The sequence below is a fragment of the Haplochromis burtoni genome, unplaced genomic scaffold (assembly GCF_018398535.1).
Source record: "Haplochromis burtoni strain Fernald_Lab_line unplaced genomic scaffold, NCSU_Asbu1 Contig_3, whole genome shotgun sequence".
Taxonomy (NCBI): Eukaryota; Metazoa; Chordata; class Actinopteri; order Cichliformes; family Cichlidae; genus Haplochromis; species Haplochromis burtoni.
The window spans coordinates 3,897,058-3,916,254 of NW_024582364.1; the positions used below are offsets into that span (position 1 = coordinate 3,897,058).

The window sequence follows — 19,197 nt, forward strand, 5'->3', positions numbered from 1 at the left end:
AAACAGCTGGTACAACTACAGGCGCCGACCAGTGCTTACCATCCCTACCAGACTGTCCACAGGAATGGCATCTCCAATGAGCAAACTGTGGTCATGATGTACGATAACTTGACTCAAAATGAGGTGAACCTCAAACCCGGGATTACTGAGAATAAGTGAAAAAGTAGCCCAAATACAAAGAAAAACCTTCGCTGACTTCCAGAAAGCCTGGAGAAATGCTGCTCCAGACCACATGTTTGGATCCTTGGAGGGGGAAAAAAGAGATGACTTGAGAGGTTTACATAGTATTGTAGGTGGCAAAGTCATTCTTGAAGTTGGACAAACATTTGGTCCTCTTACTTTTCAAATATCTCTGTTCAGGATTCTTTTGAAAGGGGGAAGAGTGGGGTTCAAAGCTCTGAATTTGTGAGTGAAAGTTTGTTTTGTTCAGGTGATTGTGGAGCAAAATCCTCAACTTTACACTTTAGTGTGCAAGTACTTCTCGTAGAGTTTGAGGTGTTTCTGGGGTCGTTATTTTGCTGCATGTTGTGCAAACCAGAGGGTGGGGCATGTCTCTGAAGAATGGAGTTCTGCCTCTCCTTGGTCAGGGTGGAGCTGATTCAGTGCAGAGTACACCACCTGTTTCACTGTGGGTGAAGCAGATCAAAGCTACGTGAATGCATCTGAATCTGTGCTTCATGGAGAGGATATGTGAGAGTGCTAATATGATCAAAGCCATAAACTTGCTTAACCAGCACAAAAAGTGCAGATGCTTTGTAGTCGTTGGTTTTATATGACATGACTTAATGTATTAAACTCATGTAAAATTATTCAAATTATTTTTAGGCTTCTCTTTTTTTGCTGCTCCCTTTAGGGGTCACCACGGTGAATCATCAGCCTCCATCTCCCCCTGTCCCTAGCATCTTCGTCTGTCACGCCGAACCTCTGCATGTCCTCCTTCTCCACATCCACGAGTCTCAACTGTGGTCAGAAGTTTACACATGCTCATCATGGGCATTGATGTCATGGTGAATTTGAGTTTTTTAATGATTTCTGAGTTGTTCATTTTCCAGGGTCCAATGTATACATACAGACTCAGATATACTATACAGCCCTACTAATATTTGGTCAAATGTCAAGTTGCATCTCACCCAGATGCTTTTGGTAGCCATCAATGATTCTCTGTTGGTCAGCATTGTCTCTGATGCTGATGTAAAAATCTCTTCACTGTGGGTAGTAATGCTGGCAGGCTTGACGTTTAGTGGTTTCTGGGTTGTTCCTGAAAATCTTAACCAATTTCCTGTAATCTGGGGGTGACAATTAAGGGTTTTCTTCTAGACCTTGGTGAACTGACACATCTGAATAACACATACTTATTTACAATAGTTTGAACTGATGACCCTGGAATCTGCAGTTGTTTGGAAATGGCTCCAATAAGCCTTCACAACTTGTGGAAATCTGCAAATCTCATTCTTGGACTTTCACTGAGTTCCTTGGACTTTCCTATTGTTCTGAGTATTGGTCAATCCAATGAGTGCTGTTAAATAAATCAATTTAATGCTGGGAGAGATGAACTACTTATAGTCGATCATAATCGACAATGGGAAATTAATACGCCCTTTCCTTGTTGAGTCAAAAGACACTGCAGAACCTTCAGCACCGGTTATAAAAAGAGTTAAGTGATTGCATGTGGAGCCATTAAAGAGTTGTGCTGTACAATCATTCAACACAGGGGGAAAAAATCAGTTAAAGAAATCATTAAAACCCCCAAATCATCATGACAGTCATGGCCAGAATGAGTGTACACAAACTTCTGTGCATTACTGTGAACACAGAAATGTGGGATGCGCTGGACCTCATCATACTGAGAGCTGTTTCTTCTCACCCACTGGCATACATGAGTACCTCTACCTGTAGTGAAACCACTACAACCACCGCTGTAACATAACCGGGTGAACATACATCCTACATGTAGAGTAGGAAAAGAGGGTGAATAGTACTTCCCGGTTAGCTTCTGCTGTTGTATTAATTCAAATGTTACATCTTTACATCCGTAGCCTGTCACGGATTTGCTGTCATTTAGTATTTGGGAGGCGGTTTCACACTTGCGTGTCGTTTGCATCGTTACAATAAAGATTAGGGCAGGGGCAAAAAAAAAGTCTCTTACTGCTGGGCCAAACCAAATCGATTGAGGGTTTGATGGAGCACATGAGCGCACAGGAAACGCAGATCGTATTTGACATATCAAAAATTAAAAGTAAATTTATTTATTTATTTCCTATTTAATCTGTTTGTTTATTGAGTCTACAAGATGCTAAATTGAAGCCGGATAAGTAAACGCTGAACAGGAACCCCCCTTTTTCGGTGAAGGGATCGACCGGAAAGAAAAGAAAGTCAATCCCAGCCTCTGATTGGCCCAAAGTTCCCCGCGAAAATAACGTCATCCGCAGTTTCGCGCCACATCTTCTCCGCTCGGACGTATACACAAGAAGAGGTAAGAAGAGACGTATATAATGATATTTTTTAGGTTATTACATCTGTAGTTTTGGTGGTTTCGTGAAAGCGTGACACGATAATCAGGTTGACTTAAACGTGCACGAAGGTGTTTTGTTGTTTTACGCTGACGTTTAATGTTAAATCGTCGCAGTCGAGGATCAGCTTATTGTGTGCTCTGCAGCCACATGTCAAATGGAGGTCGAGGGTTTAATGCAGTTAGTGCTTTAGTGAAAATAAGACTCTTCAAAACATCTAAAAAAAGACACGCAGTGTAGCACATCAGCGCGCCGGAAGTGTTGTTTGTATAGTTAAGTGAACTTTTCGTGCTGTTTGACTGATATCTGGAAGCGATTCAAGCACGCATTCATAACATAGACCCAAGTACCAAATGTAAGGAAAAACAGTTGGTTTGTTTCATGCCCCATACTTGGACTAATTGTTACACAAGGTTATTTGTGCTAGATCAAATATTACCTCATTGCATGTAAATGTTAACGAGGCAGCGAAAGGCAGGCTGCTCAGTTTATATCTATCTCATGTCATTTTCTCCACTTGCTAAACTGAAAAAAGATCTAATAAAACAAAAAGGAAATAGTTAAAGTTTTTCAGCCAGCCACAGATGTGAATGTCAGTTTTCTAAATGCTCAGTCAAACTTGAAGCCATCAGTGATGTCCTACAGCCAGAGCGACAGTATGTAACAAGTGTTATTACATTTCCGTTACTGAGTGTCACCTTTTGTTGATTTCCCAGCAGCAATGTCTTCTCCAGCTTCAACCCCTGGTGGCCGTAAGCGTGGAAGGAACACCAATCCACCTACACGTAAGTTCCCCACCTGCTCCATCCTTTTGCATATGGACCTCCTGTGATTGTATGATGACCGTTGCCTACTTTTCTTCATGTCTGTGCGATTTTAGCCAGCAGTGAGGACCCCACCTCGCCTCCCTCTCAGCGGCGCAGAGGTCAGGACTCCTCCACCGGGGACCTGATGCCGATGCCCACCTCCCCAGCCACGGACATTCTCAGTCCTGCAGCACCCCAGGACACGTCTCTGCTCTCCAGCCCCCGACCTTCAGGTATGACATGTTTGAGTTGTTGTGGTCTTGTGGACTCAAGTTTGGATTCTTAAATTGTTTTATAAGTCTGCCTCCTTTTAACAGTGCCTCCTAACGAGGTGGACATGAGCTCCCCCTTGATGTACGGGACTCCCAGCTCCAGGATTGAGGGAACCCCACGGAGCGGAGTGCGGGGCACACCAGCCAGGCAGCGTCCTGATCTGGGATCAGTCAGGAAGGCTCCCCAAGTTGATCTTCACTCTGAGCCGGTCAGTAACCTTGTGTTTGTCATGTATTGAGCTCACATGAAGCCTGAACCCTCAGAAGTTAACTATTCACTATCTTCTCTCAGCCGAGCGCAGATGGCGCCGTGGCCAGCGAGTCGAACGCCGGGCAGAGGCTGGTGATCTGGGGGACTGATGTGAATGTCGGCACCTGCAAGGAAAAGTTTCAGGTATGAAGCCGAGTCAGCTAGATCCCATAATAAATGTCCTGTAGGGAGTCCATGAGTTAACATCGGCATGCTTTGCGTTTCGCTGCTTCCAGAGGTTTCTCCAGAGGTTTGTTGACCCGACCTCCACTGAAGATGAGAACGCTGGTCTGGACCTGAACGAGCCGTTATACATGCAGAAGCTGGAGGAGGTGCAATTTTTATTGTTTGCTGCTCCAAACGTTTTTAAGTCAGACTCGCACTGCACGATGGTGTTTCTGAATGATGAACAACAGCCAAGAAATGAGAGAATACAGGAGGAGGCGGTTGCGCGGGATTGCATTCAAAGACGTAATATCAATGTTTCTCCTCTCGTCCCACAGATCAGCGTCGTCGGCGATCCTGTGATGAACGTGAACTGCCGCCACGTGCAGTCCTTTGATGCAGAACTTTACAGACAGCTCACCTGCTACCCACAGGTAAAGCTCGTTTCATCTGCCATCATTTGTTTTGTTTTTTTCATTGCTGTTGTTTTTATTACGTCATTAGGTGTATTCGTGAGTACAGATTAAACAGAGGATGAAAACTTGAGCCCCTGATGAGTGAAATGGCGGCCTTCTGATTTTTATAATGAAGTAATGCCATACGGTGATGTCTTGAATAAATAAAAATAAAATAAGTGGATGCAAATGCAAAGGGAGAAGTGATGTGTAATGTGACGCAAACAAGGTTATATAGAAAACAAATGGATAGGTGAATGAATCCAAAGACAAATACAGAAGCAAATTTTACTTTTTGTTCTATGAAGGGTTTATTTAAATTTTTATTGTTATATCCATCTATAATATTATTAGTCACTTTATCCACAGGACCACTGGCATCTGCACTCTGTTAAAGATTAACTCGTTCCCTGTTTCCGTGGAAGAAATTCTGTGGAATTTGGCTGCGTATTAATGGAGTTAACTATGTCGTTTTCAGGAAGTCATCCCAACTTTTGACATGGCGGTCAACGAGCTTTTCTTCGAGCGTTTCCCCGACTCTTTCCTTGAGTATCAGATCCAAGTACGCCCCTACAACGCCGTGAAAACCAAAAGCATGAGGAGCCTGAACCCAGAAGGTTTGAACTGACGTCACACGTGTTACGGGACCCATGTTGTCTTCTGTTTTTTGTAAACAGTGAGGTGTCAACTTCTGTGTTTCTTCCACAGACATCGATCAGCTGATCACCATCAGCGGCATGGTGATCCGCACCTCGCAGCTCATCCCTGAGATGCAGGAGGCGTTCTTCCAGTGCCAGGTGTGCGCCTACAGCACCCGCGTGGAGGTGGATCGCGGGCGCATCGCCGAGCCGGCTGTGTGTCGCCACTGCAACACCACCCACAGCCTGGCGTTGATTCACAATCGCTCTGTCTTCTCAGACAAACAGATGGTGAGAGTTTGCTCATAGTCAGCGACACCTTATCTCAGAATACACGGATGGTAATCGCCGATGTGTTGCTGCGGAGGTCATGGCGACTGTTTGTTTACCGTTCTTCCTTTTGCAACAGATAAAAATTCAGGAATCTCCAGAAGACATGCCGGCCGGTCAGACGCCTCACACGACTATCGTTTACGCTCACAACGATCTAGTTGACAAAGTGCAGCCAGGAGACAGGGTGAACATCACTGGTGAGATTTCTTTAATATCTAGATAATAGTAATTTTATGATGACCTGTATGAAGAGTAAAAGATGGGGCTGAAAATGGAAGCAAGAGCTGAGCTGCAATATTTCTAATGACCAGCAGGGGGCAGCTCCTGGCTGCAGAAAGTCATCAGGTGGATTTAAAGTGTTTGGCATGAAATTAAAGCATTTTAAAAAAATTTTTTTGCAAGGTAGTCGTTGAAGGTCAGGTTGTGGTCGGATCACTAACAGCCTTCATCATCTGTGCAGGTATCTACAGAGCCGTCCCAATGCGTGTTAACCCACGCCAGAGCAACGTGAAGTCGGTTTACAAGACTCACATAGATGCCATCCACTTCCGCAAGACAGACGAAAAGCGCCTGCACGGTTTGGACGAAGAGGCCGAGCAGAAGCTCTTCACCGAAGACCGCGTGCAGACCCTGAAGGAGCTCGCAGCCAAGCCGGACGTCTACGAACGCCTCTCCTCTGCCCTTGCACCGAGCATCTACGAACATGAAGACATCAAAAAGGTAAGACCAAAGGCTACTTGTTAAGGTGGAAACACTTGGCTATCACATAGCCAAAAAGGCCCACAACAGCCTTTCCTGCATATCGGTCACTCTGCTGCAGCTTTTAAAAAAAGAACATTTTAAGCAGAGGTGAAATGCAGAAATGCCCTAATAAAAGTTTTGGTTGAAGATGAATTTAGATTAAAGTTGTGATTCGATTGTGTCTCTTTCTCCGTCTCCTGGTACCAGGGCATCTTGCTCCAGCTGTTTGGGGGCACTCGAAAGGACTTCAGTCAGACCGGCCGCGGGAACTTCCGTGCCGAGGTGAACATCCTGCTTTGCGGAGACCCCGGCACCAGCAAGTCCCAGCTGCTGCAGTACGTCTACAACCTGGTGCCCCGCGGCCAGTACACGTCAGGAAAGGGCTCCAGCGCTGTGGGTCTGACCGCCTATGTGATGAAGGACCCAGAGACCAGGCAGCTGGTGCTGCAGACCGGCGCGCTGGTCCTGAGCGACAACGGCATCTGCTGCATCGACGAGTTCGACAAGATGAGCGACAACACGCGCTCCGTGCTGCACGAGGTCATGGAGCAGCAGACCCTCTCCATTGCAAAGGTATATGTCACCACACATACGTAATCGTTTGGAAGTACGCAAACGGAAGGAGCTTTCGGTCTCACTGCGTTTGTGTTTTCGTGCCCTCAGGCTGGAATCATCTGCCAGCTGAACGCCCGCACCGCCGTGCTGGCTGCTGCCAACCCAGTGGAATCCCAGTGGAACCCCAAAAAGACCACAATCGAGAACATCCAGCTGCCTCACACTCTCCTGTCCAGGTGAACATCACTGCATTGAAACTCCCGATGCACCGATCCACATGTTGCTGTGTTGCAAACTAAACGTAACTTTGTGTCTGTTGCGCCGTCAGATTCGACCTCATTTTCCTGATGCTGGATCCCCAGGATGAGGCTTACGACCGCAGGCTGGCTCACCACCTGGTGTCTCTCTACTACCAGACTGAGGAGCAGATGGAGGAAGAGTTCCTGGACATGGCCGTGCTGAAGGACTACATCGCGTACGCGCGAACGTACATCAACCCAAGACTGAGCGAAGAAGCCAGCCAGGCCCTCATTGAGGTCTGTGGAAACTCTGTGGCTTAATTTAACCCTTTTAGCAAACATTTCAGTCGATTCTTAGAGTTCTATGTAGCTGACCTTGTTTACGTTCATCCGCAGGCCTATGTTGACATGAGAAAGATAGGCAGCGGCCGTGGGATGGTGTCCGCCTACCCCAGACAGCTGGAGTCCCTGATCCGCTTGGCAGAGGCCCACGCCAAGGTACGCTTCTCCGAGAAAGTGGAGACCATTGACGTGGAGGAGGCCAAGCGGCTGCACCGAGAGGCCTTGAAACAGTCGGCCACAGATCCTAGAACAGGATTTGTAGACATCTCTATTCTGACAACAGGTACGGAAGACAATGAAAGTATTTCTAAAGGTGCTGACGTGAGAAATTAAAGATGCACTTTGTGAGGGTCAGGCTCATTTTACAATGGCCTTGCTTTGAAATACTAGTTCCATTTTCTCCATTGTGAAGGTGCCACTTGGGCTTTTCCGGCCTCTTTATAGGACAACTTTTTAACCCCAGATTAATTATGCAAATAACCTCTAGGTTCAGTCCTGCAGTTGCATTTCAATGCATTGTTCTTTGCTTGATTACAGGCATGAGCGCCACAGCACGCAAGCGCAAGGAGGAGGTAGCCCAGGCCCTGAAGAAGCTGATCCAGGCCAAAGGGAAGACGCCAGCCATGAAATACCAGCAGCTGCTCGATGACCTCAGAGGACAGTCTGAAACTGTGAGTGTTTTAAATCTTTATTTTTATTAAGCCAGCACGAAGTCAAAGCTCAAATATCAGTTTGATTTCAGCTCTTCAGATGGCGATCGCTATGGCCGTAGCGTGGCACTCGTTCCTCATTAGACTGAACAAAAGCTAAGCTCTAACATTTCTCCGTATCCTCTGAAATATCACAAAATTCAGCCAGAGTAGCCGTCGACACGTTTGCACCCTCTGAGTATTTGCTGCACTTTTGCATCGCTTCCTCTCTAATGGCTTCCTCCTGTCTTGCCCCGTTTGCAGGCGATTACTAAGGAGCTGTTCGACGAGGCGTTGCGAGCTCTGGCTGACGAGGATTACTTGACAGTCACTGGAAAGACTGTTCGTCTCCTTGCTTGAGGCACACCCTGCAATTATGTACAGTCCTTAATTTTAAATCCTATCCCATGTCGACTTCTTTACTCGTGCTGTAAAAAAAACGTATTTGTTTAACCGAACCAGCATGTGCTGAATATCTGGGTGTATTAGATGTTTATAGGACCCCAGATTGGTGATTCAGAAGCACCCAATGACTCATTAAACGCTGGTTTCCTGATGCAGTTTTTATAGGAATGTGTAAAAACTGCATCCAGTGTTGACTTAAAGAGCTCATATTTGAAAGTACTTATTTTCTTTGTTAACTTGTTTTGTGCTGTGATTAAAAAGCTCTTTGGATAACTTGTACATTATAATCGCAGACTTTGTCTTCAAGAAACTGTTAAAGCAAGCTTGAACTTATTTTGTGTTTTTTCTTTTGGATTGAGTAGCTCATGTTGACTATTTGTTTATAGAGAATAAATAAAATGATGTTCACTAAAGGTTTCTTACTTCTGACCTGCATATTTCACCAGTTTTTCTATGTTAAGTTGTTTGCTAGCTGTATCATCTATGCGGAAGAGCCTACTGCTGACTTTACTGGGTAAATCTTGGTAGTAAATGGACTGAGATTTGTTCCAGTATCCTGGCCAAATATGCTTCTGATGTGCAGGTGAGCCAGTGATTAATGATTGAAACAAGGCAGGGTGGATCCAAGCTTTCGTGTTTACACTGATACTGACCCCATCATCCAAGTCACATGTCAGAAACTGACTTATTACATGTTTTTCCAATTTAATTTCTTTCTTATTGTACCTGATGTGGTCTTCTGCTATAGCCCATGGGTCTGGAGATGCTCTTCTGCATACCTCAGTTGTAAGGAGTGATCATGTAAGTTATTGTTGCCTTCCTATTAGTTCAAAGCTGTCTCCTCTGGCATCAACAAGGTATTTTTACCCAGAGAACTGCATGTTTTCTCTTCTGGACCGTTCTCTGTACACTCTACAGATGGCTGTGTGGGAAAATCCTCGTAACCAGCAGTTTTTGAAACCGTATTAACAACCACACCACATTACAAGTCACTTGAGGCATCTCTCTTCCTTGTTCTGATGATCAGTGTGTGGCCACTCTACACAGTAATGCAGTTTTCCTCCATTATGTAACAAGTGATGAAAGTATACAGAGACTTATTATGAACCATTAAATAATGACATGTAGACATGCTGGTCTCGTCATGTGTCTACTTGTCTATGATGGTCTCCACTACCAAACCCGTTTTATCATTTAACAATGTAGGGCTCGAGCAGAGGAAATGCAAATGTTGAAAGCATTTCACTGGTGCATGAATAATTGAGTATGGTTTAAAAAGACTTCAAAAATATACTCTCCAAGCATTTCTGAGTTTCCCAGACATTTCCCAGAAGGTCAAGGTCCAAGGTCAGAATTGAGGTCAAAGGGTCAAAATCATAATTTCATTTTAATTTGACTTTCATACTTTGATTATTCAGAAGAGTCCAATTTAATCAAAACTAGATGGCTAGTTCAGAAAGAGTGGCTATTTTAGGTCATTTTTTCCCAAAGGTCAAAATGTATGATAGTCATTTCTGCTTTCAATTAAGAACTTTTGGTCTTGGTAGCATTGTGTCATATCATCAAAACTAGAACCAACCAACCATTTTTCATTTATCTTGACCCAAACTAGAATAAATGTAGTCAGACTCTCTGTCCCAGTGTTCAGTGTACTGTTGCTTTTGTGCTCCCTGGCACTTTGGTGCAGTCCTTCACTCACACTGGCTTAGCTCAATATCTGTCATCACAAGTGTGAAGCAATCGGAGCCATGAATTTAAAAGTTAGTTTGACCTACTCAGCAGGGGGGCGGGGGGGTTTGAAGTGGTAAAACATGAGCGCGAGAGCCTGCTGTCGTATAAAATCATGCTTAAACGGACGTGCCAAGCGGCTCTTTTTTGTGGCTTTATCTCAGATTATGGTGGAGACCCCGGAGTTTGTACACCTGCAGCTGGAGCCAGAATGATGTGTTGCTATAGCAACTACAGCTACATGGCAGCAATCAGAGTCAGCGATGAGAGTGGGTGACTTGACCAGCTACATCCACCATTTTGTCTTATCTGTGACCACACTTCATCTGCTTCCCAAATCTGCTGCACATCCTCTAGCAGTTAATCTCTGGCCTGATTATAAATGTATAAAGTATGTTTTTTGCTATTGTATTTTTATTGTAGTCCAATTTTATCAGGTCTGACATTAGCCAAATAAATGGATAAGATATTGGAGGGAGAAAAACCTTTAATCCAGATCTGTAAACTTAAATTATCCAATAACCTGACCACTGAAAAGATGCAGTTAAGCCAGATGTGTCTCGAATCTCTCAGATCTCTGCTCTTGATAGCTTAACTGTTTCTTTCCTTCTAACAGTGCAACCTGCATAAATTCTGGACCTGGAATGGACACCTGTATTATCCACAAAAGTGTGTTTAAAGTTTCAAAAATAAAATAAATCTTTTGTTTTGTGAAATATCCGACCCTTCTCATCCTGTTTTAAATGTAACTGAACTCTACAAATCAGCAGACGAGGTTTTGTCTAAGAAGGTCAAAAGCCCGACAATTTGGGAGATGCTCGCTTAATTTTGAACGGTGATGTGTGACGTGTGCAAAATCCTAACCTGCCGAGCTGTCAGCTGAAACCAGGCTGAAATTTACCAGAAAAAGATGATAGTTTTTGTCGGTCATAATGTCCAAAGTATGGGGGTATGATAGAAAACTAATACAGCCTGCACATATTTATATTAAATCTGTTAGTGAAGTTGTTAAGGCTCTAATCCTAATCAAAAAGAAGCTGCACTGACTTAGTCTTAACTTTAATTTCAGCATGGTGACGCAGTGGTTAGCACTGCTGCCTCACAACAAAGGGGTCCTGGGTTTGAATGCATTGGCTGGCTGGGGCCGCTTTGTGTGGAGTTTCCCTGCATGGCTTCCTCTCACAGTCCAAACACATGGAGTTTGGACTGTGACCAGTTAGGTTAACTCATGACTCTAAATCAAGTCCTGCCACTGCTTTGGTTTGCAAACTCCAGCTGTGCCCCTCTTTTATATGCTGAATGTAAAAACACTTCCACTCGTTAATGCCCCTCAGCCCCAGTTTGCCAAGGATGGTACCAAGCAAGTTAAAGGCCTACTGTGGCGACTATTCCCAAGACCTTTGAGGAAATGTTATGTGGACTGATGAGACAAAAGCTGAACTTCTGGGAAGCTTTTGTTACATTTTCTTTGTTACAAACTAACAAAGAAAATAACATCACACTAACAGTCAAACATGGTGGTGGTAGTGTGATGGTCTGGGGCTATGGTACTTCAGAAACAACGCTACTAAAAAAGCCTGGAGGAGACTGTTCAGTCATCTGTTTGTCTCCCGGAGCTCAAGTGTACTTGGATTATGCAGCAGGATGAAGATCTGAATGAAGGTTTTGGAGTGACCAAGTCCAGATTTGGCATGATGTTAAACAGGCTGTTTATACATGAAAAGGTTACAGTATGGCTAAATTAAAACAATTCTGCAAAGAATAGTGGGCCAAAATTCCTCCATAGCAATGTCAAAGACTCATTACCAGTATCTACAAATGCTTGGTTGCAGTTCTTACTGCCAAGGGTGCCACAACCAGTAATCAGGATTAAGTCCAGGCAGGTTTGAGTAACTTTGTAACCTTAATGAATGGAATCATCATTTAAAAACTACTTTTTATTTGCTGTGTTTACCTTTGTCTAACACTGAAATTAGTTTGACGATATGAAACATGAAAGAATGGAACGAGAGTGAGAGTGGACAGGTGCGAACAGCCTGTCAGCAGCGTGCAATGCCGCTCTCCGCCGGTGTGATGCTGCTCGCCCGATTTTTAACCGCCGTGATGTCACACATCTGTGTGCTTCTGGACTCGGCTGAAGAAGATGGCGGCCTCCTCAGGTTTGTGTGTCTTCAAACTAACATATACAGCGACGCAATGTGCAGCACAAGTCGAGGCCTCGATGTTATTTCAGTCACGACACTGAGACTTTTTACTTAGGAGAGAGGTTTATGAAATCGCTTTGATTTGTAATTTACTGCAGTCGATGAAGCAGTGAGCCTCACGGGAGCCATCTATGTCACGGAACTGGTGTGTTGGCTAACCCTAGCTATATAGCGAAGGAGTGACTAGCTGGCCCCGTGAGTTAGCTGAAATAGCTTAAGGTGGCCTTCGCTGTGGCCCATACGGACACCGTGCATGTGAAACAAACGTTAGCTATAAAAATCCAGTATAAATTTTTGATTTGGTTTGTAGGTTTCTGTTAATGTGTTTCGCAAACAACCATAGATGGCATTAGCTAGTGAAGCTAACTTAGCGACTAGAATATTCCAGCACCGCGCGGCACTCACTCCCATTTTGTCCAGCTAGCTTGATCGGAATATTCTTATCGCATATGAATGTCGTAAACGCGTATTTTGTGATTAAATAGCAACAAAAGCACAATAACCGAACAGTTAAACATGCTTTATGAGAAATTTTGTATAGCTTCTCCATGAAGCATCACACACGGCAGTACACATAATGGTATCGGAAATGTTTTAATGTGGGGAGCAGTTCCGCCTCTGCTTTCATTAGCACGCTGCTCGCTATTGTTGTGACACGCTTAACGCCTTTGTTTAACCCGTTTTCCATTAGGTAAAAAATGTATTGTATTTACACGAGGTGGGTATTTGCAGGTGTAGGGCGGGGAAGATAGTCGAGCACCAGATCGATTAACTACAACCGCTGTAGTGGGCACGCTTTGTTTCAGCAAGTAGTCGGGGCCCGTGCTTGCCTTCAGCGCTCCAACAGGAAGCGTGGCTTTTCAAACTTGCAAAATAAACGCCCTGAACGACAAAACAAATGAATAATAGCAAGTCGCAGCAAACGGCTTTTATTTTTGTGCAGATCTTAAGCAACCATAACGGAGACGAAACGGCAAAAGGGAGCGAAGTAGAGAAAGATTTAAGTTGCCCCATTAACGACACACATGTGGGGACGTGGGGAGCTGTTTAGATGTCTTCCAGTCGAGTTCTTAATTTGAATTGCAGCACTACCTTTAACCGTGACTGCAACTGATAATACTTGTCAGACAGGTGAGGGCAACAAAACTAGCATTCAGTTTGGACAGTGATGGATGTGGCGAACACACTCATTACTAAGCCGATCCTTTATTCTGTGGCCTTTGCACCAACCTGACATGATAGACCAACAGTCACCAACTCGGCTCGTGCTGTTGTGGAGACCAGCTGATGAATCAGTCTGCTGATATTAACCAGTCGCATTTGTGTCCGTATCTATGTGTTAATGAATAATCTTTAATTGGCAATACAGACAAAAATGCTGGTAACTGGTTTAGAGCCTCTTCTTTTGCTTCTCTTGACTGTTTTTAGCACAGCTGACATTTCAAGATCGCTCCTGTGCTCTATTACTTAATCTTTCTTTCACTTAAACTTTACCCTGGTGTGTGTATATGTAGATAATATTGACTGATAAATCAGTATTTTACATTTTTAATTGCTGAATTTTTGCAAACAAACAAAGTATGTTTTATGACCAAAACCTTGCACTTAGTGGCTCATCTTCCATTTGAAAAACAGACCATTACCAGAAAACGCAAACAACAAATTTCCCATTGGGAATTTTTTTTTCTCCCCAGAGCTAAAACTTTGTAATTAGCTAAGTATTTACAGAAAGGTATAAATAATTTTTGTTTAATAAAACAAATTGCACAAAAAAAAAAGCCATTCACAGTGAATATAAATGTAATGTAAAGTTTTGCTTTTTTCCTCGTCTTACATTAGAATTTCTGAGCATCTTTTGACGATCTTCAACTCCGTTATTAGTCAATTAACTTGTCATTTATTTTCTCAATCAGTTATAATGTTGCTATTACAGACTAGGGCTGTTCGATATAACAACATATATCGGATGACGATATAAAAACGTCAATCGTTTCATTTTATGCTATCGTTTGTTTCGTGGTGTCGCAAAATAAACTGTTTACGGCAATATTTTTTTCACCGTTTTGATGGTCACTGTAGTGGCTATATTAATTTCTTAAAGTTCTTTCTTTCTCTTATATTTTATATAACCACACTACAAACGGACAAGCGCCTGTTTTATGCGTTGTCGTTAGCAACAACGACGGTAAAATCCCTGCGTGTGGCTTACTTATTTTCCACATAAACCTTTCACAATACAGCTCAAGATCCTGTTGAGACTTTTCAAAATAAACTGAATCACATGAAAGAGTATGCAGAGTATTTATGGATGAGAAGCGAAAAAGAGCCATCAGGTGCTAAAAAATAAACCTTAGACTCAGACGTTAGAACAGGCTTTTCCCCGCAGCACGCCGTGTAATAAATACTCACAAAGAAAACGGCGGCCGTTACAACTTATGTCTAAAAATGTATAATATCATGCATCGGTTAAAACATTCGACTCCAGGTACGTGACACCCAGCTGGAAACACTTCACGCAAGTCGAGCTGCCCGAGATTCACAGAATTTACAGAAAATGTTACATTTGTGTGATTTATATTGTTATCGGGATGATAGATGTTTTATATCAGGATATGAGATTTTGGTCATATCGCACAGCCCTATTACAGACAGTCCTGTTGACATCGGTGTCTCTGCAATGACTGAAATCTTTCAACAGTTTCTAGGGAGCAGAGACATTTTAAGAGTCAGCCATTGCAGTCTCAGATGAAGGGCTGATATTTTTTTTCTTTAAAACTTATCTCTGAAGTCTGACCATGAGGTGAAATGAAAGATTACATTTCTTCGCCTTCCGCTCCAGGCATGTGGTCTTTTTTTTTTCTTTTTTTCTTTTTTGAAGAAAATAACTCCCTTCACTTCCCTTTCTGCTGGTTTGTCTTTAGGATCATACTTATGAGTACCAGTAGTTTCACGTATGCACAGCCACCGCTCCTCTAAGAAGTTCATCATTTACAGTCCGCTGAGTGCCTGTCAGGCTATGTGTTTTATGCCAACTTATCAGCCCCTCTACGAATACCCTCCTCCCCGAGCAGCCAAACATTGGGTTGAAGAGTTTTGAGCGATGTTCTCTGCGGCCCAGATATTAAGACGCTGGTCATAAGATGGATTTTACTCTGAATCAGGTGTTAAAAATCAGCAGTATAGGCCCATGTGCTTCAGCTCTCGTGACCATTTCCAAACAGCTGTCAAAGCGCCGATATATTTCAAGCTTCAGTGTTAACGCGGCATCGCATGTCTTCAGCGAGTGACTTCTGATCAAGGTATCAAATTCGAGGCACAGAAGGTGAACGTAACATACTGTGAGCCGCGGTCTGCCGAGCTATTTTTTTTGTATCAGCTTGTCCTGTTTTACGCACATTTAACTGCTTCACTCTTGTACATGGATTGCATGTTTTGATCCGAAGTGTGAAGTCAAATTTTCATGAAACACTAGCAACTGAAAAAAGCAGACCGCAGATTATCAGAGTGGTGGCTGCTGAATATTTTCCTGCCGGTCAGCTAATTGTTTCAGCTTCGTGCGCTGTGCCAATTAATTTGCCATATATTCAGTCAGGCAATTGATCTTTTGACCTGTAGATTGTCATACCGTGAAAATCGTTTTCAGATCTGCATTTTAAAACTGTTTTGTCAACAAAAGTGATTTGCATACAAGCAGCAAAAGGCAAATTCAGACTGGTAGGATTTTCAGTAGGTGACAAATGTTACATAACAAAATGCAGCTTTCCCATAAAACCAGGTGATCATTACAGCTCTAAACCAGCTGTTATGGACACATCTGTTTATACTTTATGAATATTTTAGTTTTTTTCTTTAGTAACAAATCTCGTGAAAGCTAAACTTATAGAAAACAATGACTTCATTGAGCCTCACTACTCTGTTTGCTCTCCTGTTAGCGATTTCTAGTCCTAAGATCACTGCCTCCTGAGGATATGTGTGATAAACGATCCAGTTATGCATGCAGCAAGCCTTAATATTAGTCAGATAATACGTTGCTGCAAAAGGCACCAATGCTGTGGAGAGTTTTAGTTTAATGACTCTGAAGTAGTGGATGAGGCCTGGCGACGCTGATTGGCTCTGGACATGTGTCATTTAGAGCAGCCACGCTGCTATCGCTCAGGTTATTGTTCAGGATACCTCGGAACTCTGATGTTCGACTTGGGAATAACGTCACTCCTGAGTTAATGCGTTCCTGAAAAAGCGAGGACAAACGGGGACATCCAACTCCAAATTTCGAGTCGCATATCTCAAAATTCTTGCCTTTTTGACTCAAAATCTGAGTACATTTTTTAGGCAATGACCTTAAATTTTGTCTTATGCGCGACTATTTATTTATTAATTTTTTTAAATAGTGGAAATTAGTTTCTGTACCTGAAGTATCCAGCTGGATGAGTTATAAAAATTTGTCCCTTGACGTCTCACTGTAGTGGTTTTGTAGCTGTCGCTAGGGCTTGTTCTAGGCAGTAGTTGCCTGGGTAACCCTCCACGTTATTTGACACACTGTCATACGTCAGTGAGTAGTATCATTCGTCCTCGCTGGTAGACAGTGTTTATTTAAAAAAAAAAAAAAAAAAGTTGCTGATGTAACTCGGGAATGTACATTTCACTTTGCCAGCAGTTATTTTGCCTGTCATTGGCTGACGTTGCTGAATGTCATTGACTTCATGTGGCCTCTGGTTGCCACATAGTTGCTTCTTTTGACGCAACTTTATTGCGTTGGCTGATGTGTTTTTGCTGTTCACAGATGGCACGATGAAGAGCTGAAAGATTCAATGGGGATTTTGTGTTTGTCTAAGTAAAATAGCCCAAGAAAACGAATGCCATCGACCAATAGACAAATTATTTTAAGTCCTGTTATCAGCCAAGAGTTTCATAATCTCTTCAACCCATTAAAGAATGGCTAGTTTTTGTCTTTTTTGGCCATGCGAACACCTTTAAATCGATCCTGGTATTCTCTTCGTTCCTCTGTTATTTTAGGAGTTAAAGTCCCACGCAATTTTCGCTTGTTGGAAGAGCTTGAAGAGGGCCAGAAGGGCGAAGGCGACGGCACAGTCAGCTGGGGCCTGGAGGATGACGAAGACATGACTCTCACACGATGGACAGGCATGATCATCGGACCAGCGAGAGTAAGCACAGGAAACTCGTGAATGAACACACTGCCCGCTATTCATATTAGACACCGTAACCAAAGCCATTCTGTTCTTTTCTTCCTCAGACCAATTACGAGAACAGGATATACAGTCTGAAAGTGGAATGTGGACCTAGATACCCAGAGACAGCGCCGACCGTTAGATTTGTAACAAAAATTAGCATGAATGGGATAAATAATTCCAACGGGACGGTGAGTGTCATCACAGATCTGTCAAGGTTATGTATGGCTTTCGCTATCTTCTCTATCATTTCGGGAGTTGTGAAATTGTTTCGCAGCTTTGTGATGCTCTGATGCGAGCCGTGCAATAACTCACTGTCAGCAGTCTTGTCACAATGACTGATTCTGTTTGTTTTTTTTGTTTCTCCCCTTTTGTCTCGCAGGTGGATTCACGTAGCATACCAATATTAGCAAAATGGCAGAATTCTTATACCATTAAAATTGTTCTTCAAGAGTTAAGGCGTCTAATGATGTCCAAAGAAAATATGAAGCTTCCACAACCACCAGAAGGACAGACCTACAGCACTTAATCGTAATGGATTGTTTCGACCCTCTGTCTTAAACCTTACTCTCTTAGAAATATTGTGTAAAATCATCATGAGGTTCACTTCGCACATCAACAGTATCGTCTGCAAGAGCAAGATTGGACTTTCTTATTACATAGCTCATTCAAAAAAATGGAAAAAAAGTCCCTGCAGTTAAGCACTGAATAGATAGTAAAAAGACTACAAGACCACACTTATCTGCCTATAATAAAGTTTCTTTGACAATGACTTTTGTGTTTTGACCGGTTCCAGCTTGAGTAGGCTTGAAGAGGGAAGCATGATGCCAAATTGAGGCTGTACCAGAGTCCCAGTACTTTTGTTTAAATGGCTTGAAGTAAAAGGCAAGATTGGGGGGAAGGGTATGAAGGCATGTTCTGTAACTAATACCTAGTCAAAGAGAAGCCACATTTTTGAGATGTTAGTAAAATTTAGCAGGTTCTTTGAAATATCATGCAGATCGCTGAATATTGAATACTGTGGCTGTAGTCTAAAAGTAGTGTCACAAGGTAAGAAAGATTTTTTTTTTTATAAATATATATATAAATAAATATATATATCTGTATTTGACACGATACCAATATGTTTCTGTTCTGCGGCTCTTTGACATATAACAGACGTTGAAGCCTGTTCGGTTCTGAAACCCTTGCATTTAACTTCTAGTGGAAATGGCAGGTGTATGAATTTGTGATTTTTCTCAAATTAAATCACTGTCTGCAAAAAAAGGCTCGTCGTGTATTTGACTCCCACACCTAGTGTTTTTTATTTTTTCCACCAGAGGGCCCTGCCAGACAAATAGACTTCCTCTAAACAGCCGGATACATACACAGTTCGTGGATTATGCCGTGGGGAAGCCGGTTCAAACCACGCTGCAGTCACTTGTGCCAGTTAGAATAATAAAAAGCTTTTTATCTGTTCTGAGAAGCAGAAGCAGGGTTTCCTCTGTGCAGCTGTGGGATTAGTCGTAAAGTTTAATAAACCAAATGAGCATATCAGAGTGTTTAAAGAAGATGCTGTGATCATCTACGCTCACAGGCCTCTTTATTAGGCTGCTTGTTAATTCAAATATTTAATCAGCAGCTTGGTGCTATTAGAAGGAGATGAGGTCAAGAGGACCTGAAGTTTCAAACCGCATCAC

At 42.9% G+C, this 19,197-nt stretch overlaps 2 protein-coding genes across 3 annotated transcripts; both read left to right on the forward strand.

The window, feature by feature from the left end:
- The first annotated feature begins 2,377 nt into the window (after positions 1–2,377).
- mcm4 (minichromosome maintenance complex component 4) lies at positions 2,378–8,813 on the forward strand. Of its 2 annotated transcripts, none has more exons than XM_005912618.3 (17): positions 2,378–2,473; positions 3,227–3,295; positions 3,391–3,549; positions 3,634–3,797; positions 3,881–3,982; positions 4,075–4,170; positions 4,342–4,437; positions 4,937–5,075; positions 5,167–5,387; positions 5,506–5,626; positions 5,890–6,149; positions 6,378–6,743; positions 6,834–6,961; positions 7,054–7,261; positions 7,361–7,589; positions 7,844–7,977; positions 8,260–8,813. In XM_005912618.3, the coding sequence occupies exons 2-17, from the start codon at positions 3,232–3,234 to the stop codon at positions 8,353–8,355; spliced, it is 2,583 nt and encodes an 860-aa protein (XP_005912680.1). In that variant the 5' UTR covers positions 2,378–2,473; positions 3,227–3,231; the 3' UTR covers positions 8,356–8,813. The 2 variants fall into 2 exon arrangements, with proteins under 2 accessions (XP_005912680.1, XP_005912681.1); XM_005912619.3 differs by having other exon boundaries at positions 2,395–2,473; positions 3,230–3,295.
- A 3,369-nt stretch (positions 8,814–12,182) lies between these two features.
- Positions 12,183–18,784, forward strand: ube2v2 (ubiquitin-conjugating enzyme E2 variant 2). The gene is made up of 4 exons (XM_005912615.3): positions 12,183–12,287; positions 17,346–17,494; positions 17,584–17,709; positions 17,901–18,784. Exons 1-4 carry the CDS (start codon positions 12,272–12,274, stop codon positions 18,045–18,047), a joined length of 438 nt encoding a protein of 145 aa, XP_005912677.1. The 5' UTR covers positions 12,183–12,271; the 3' UTR covers positions 18,048–18,784.
- The last annotated feature ends 413 nt before the right edge of the window (positions 18,785–19,197 follow it).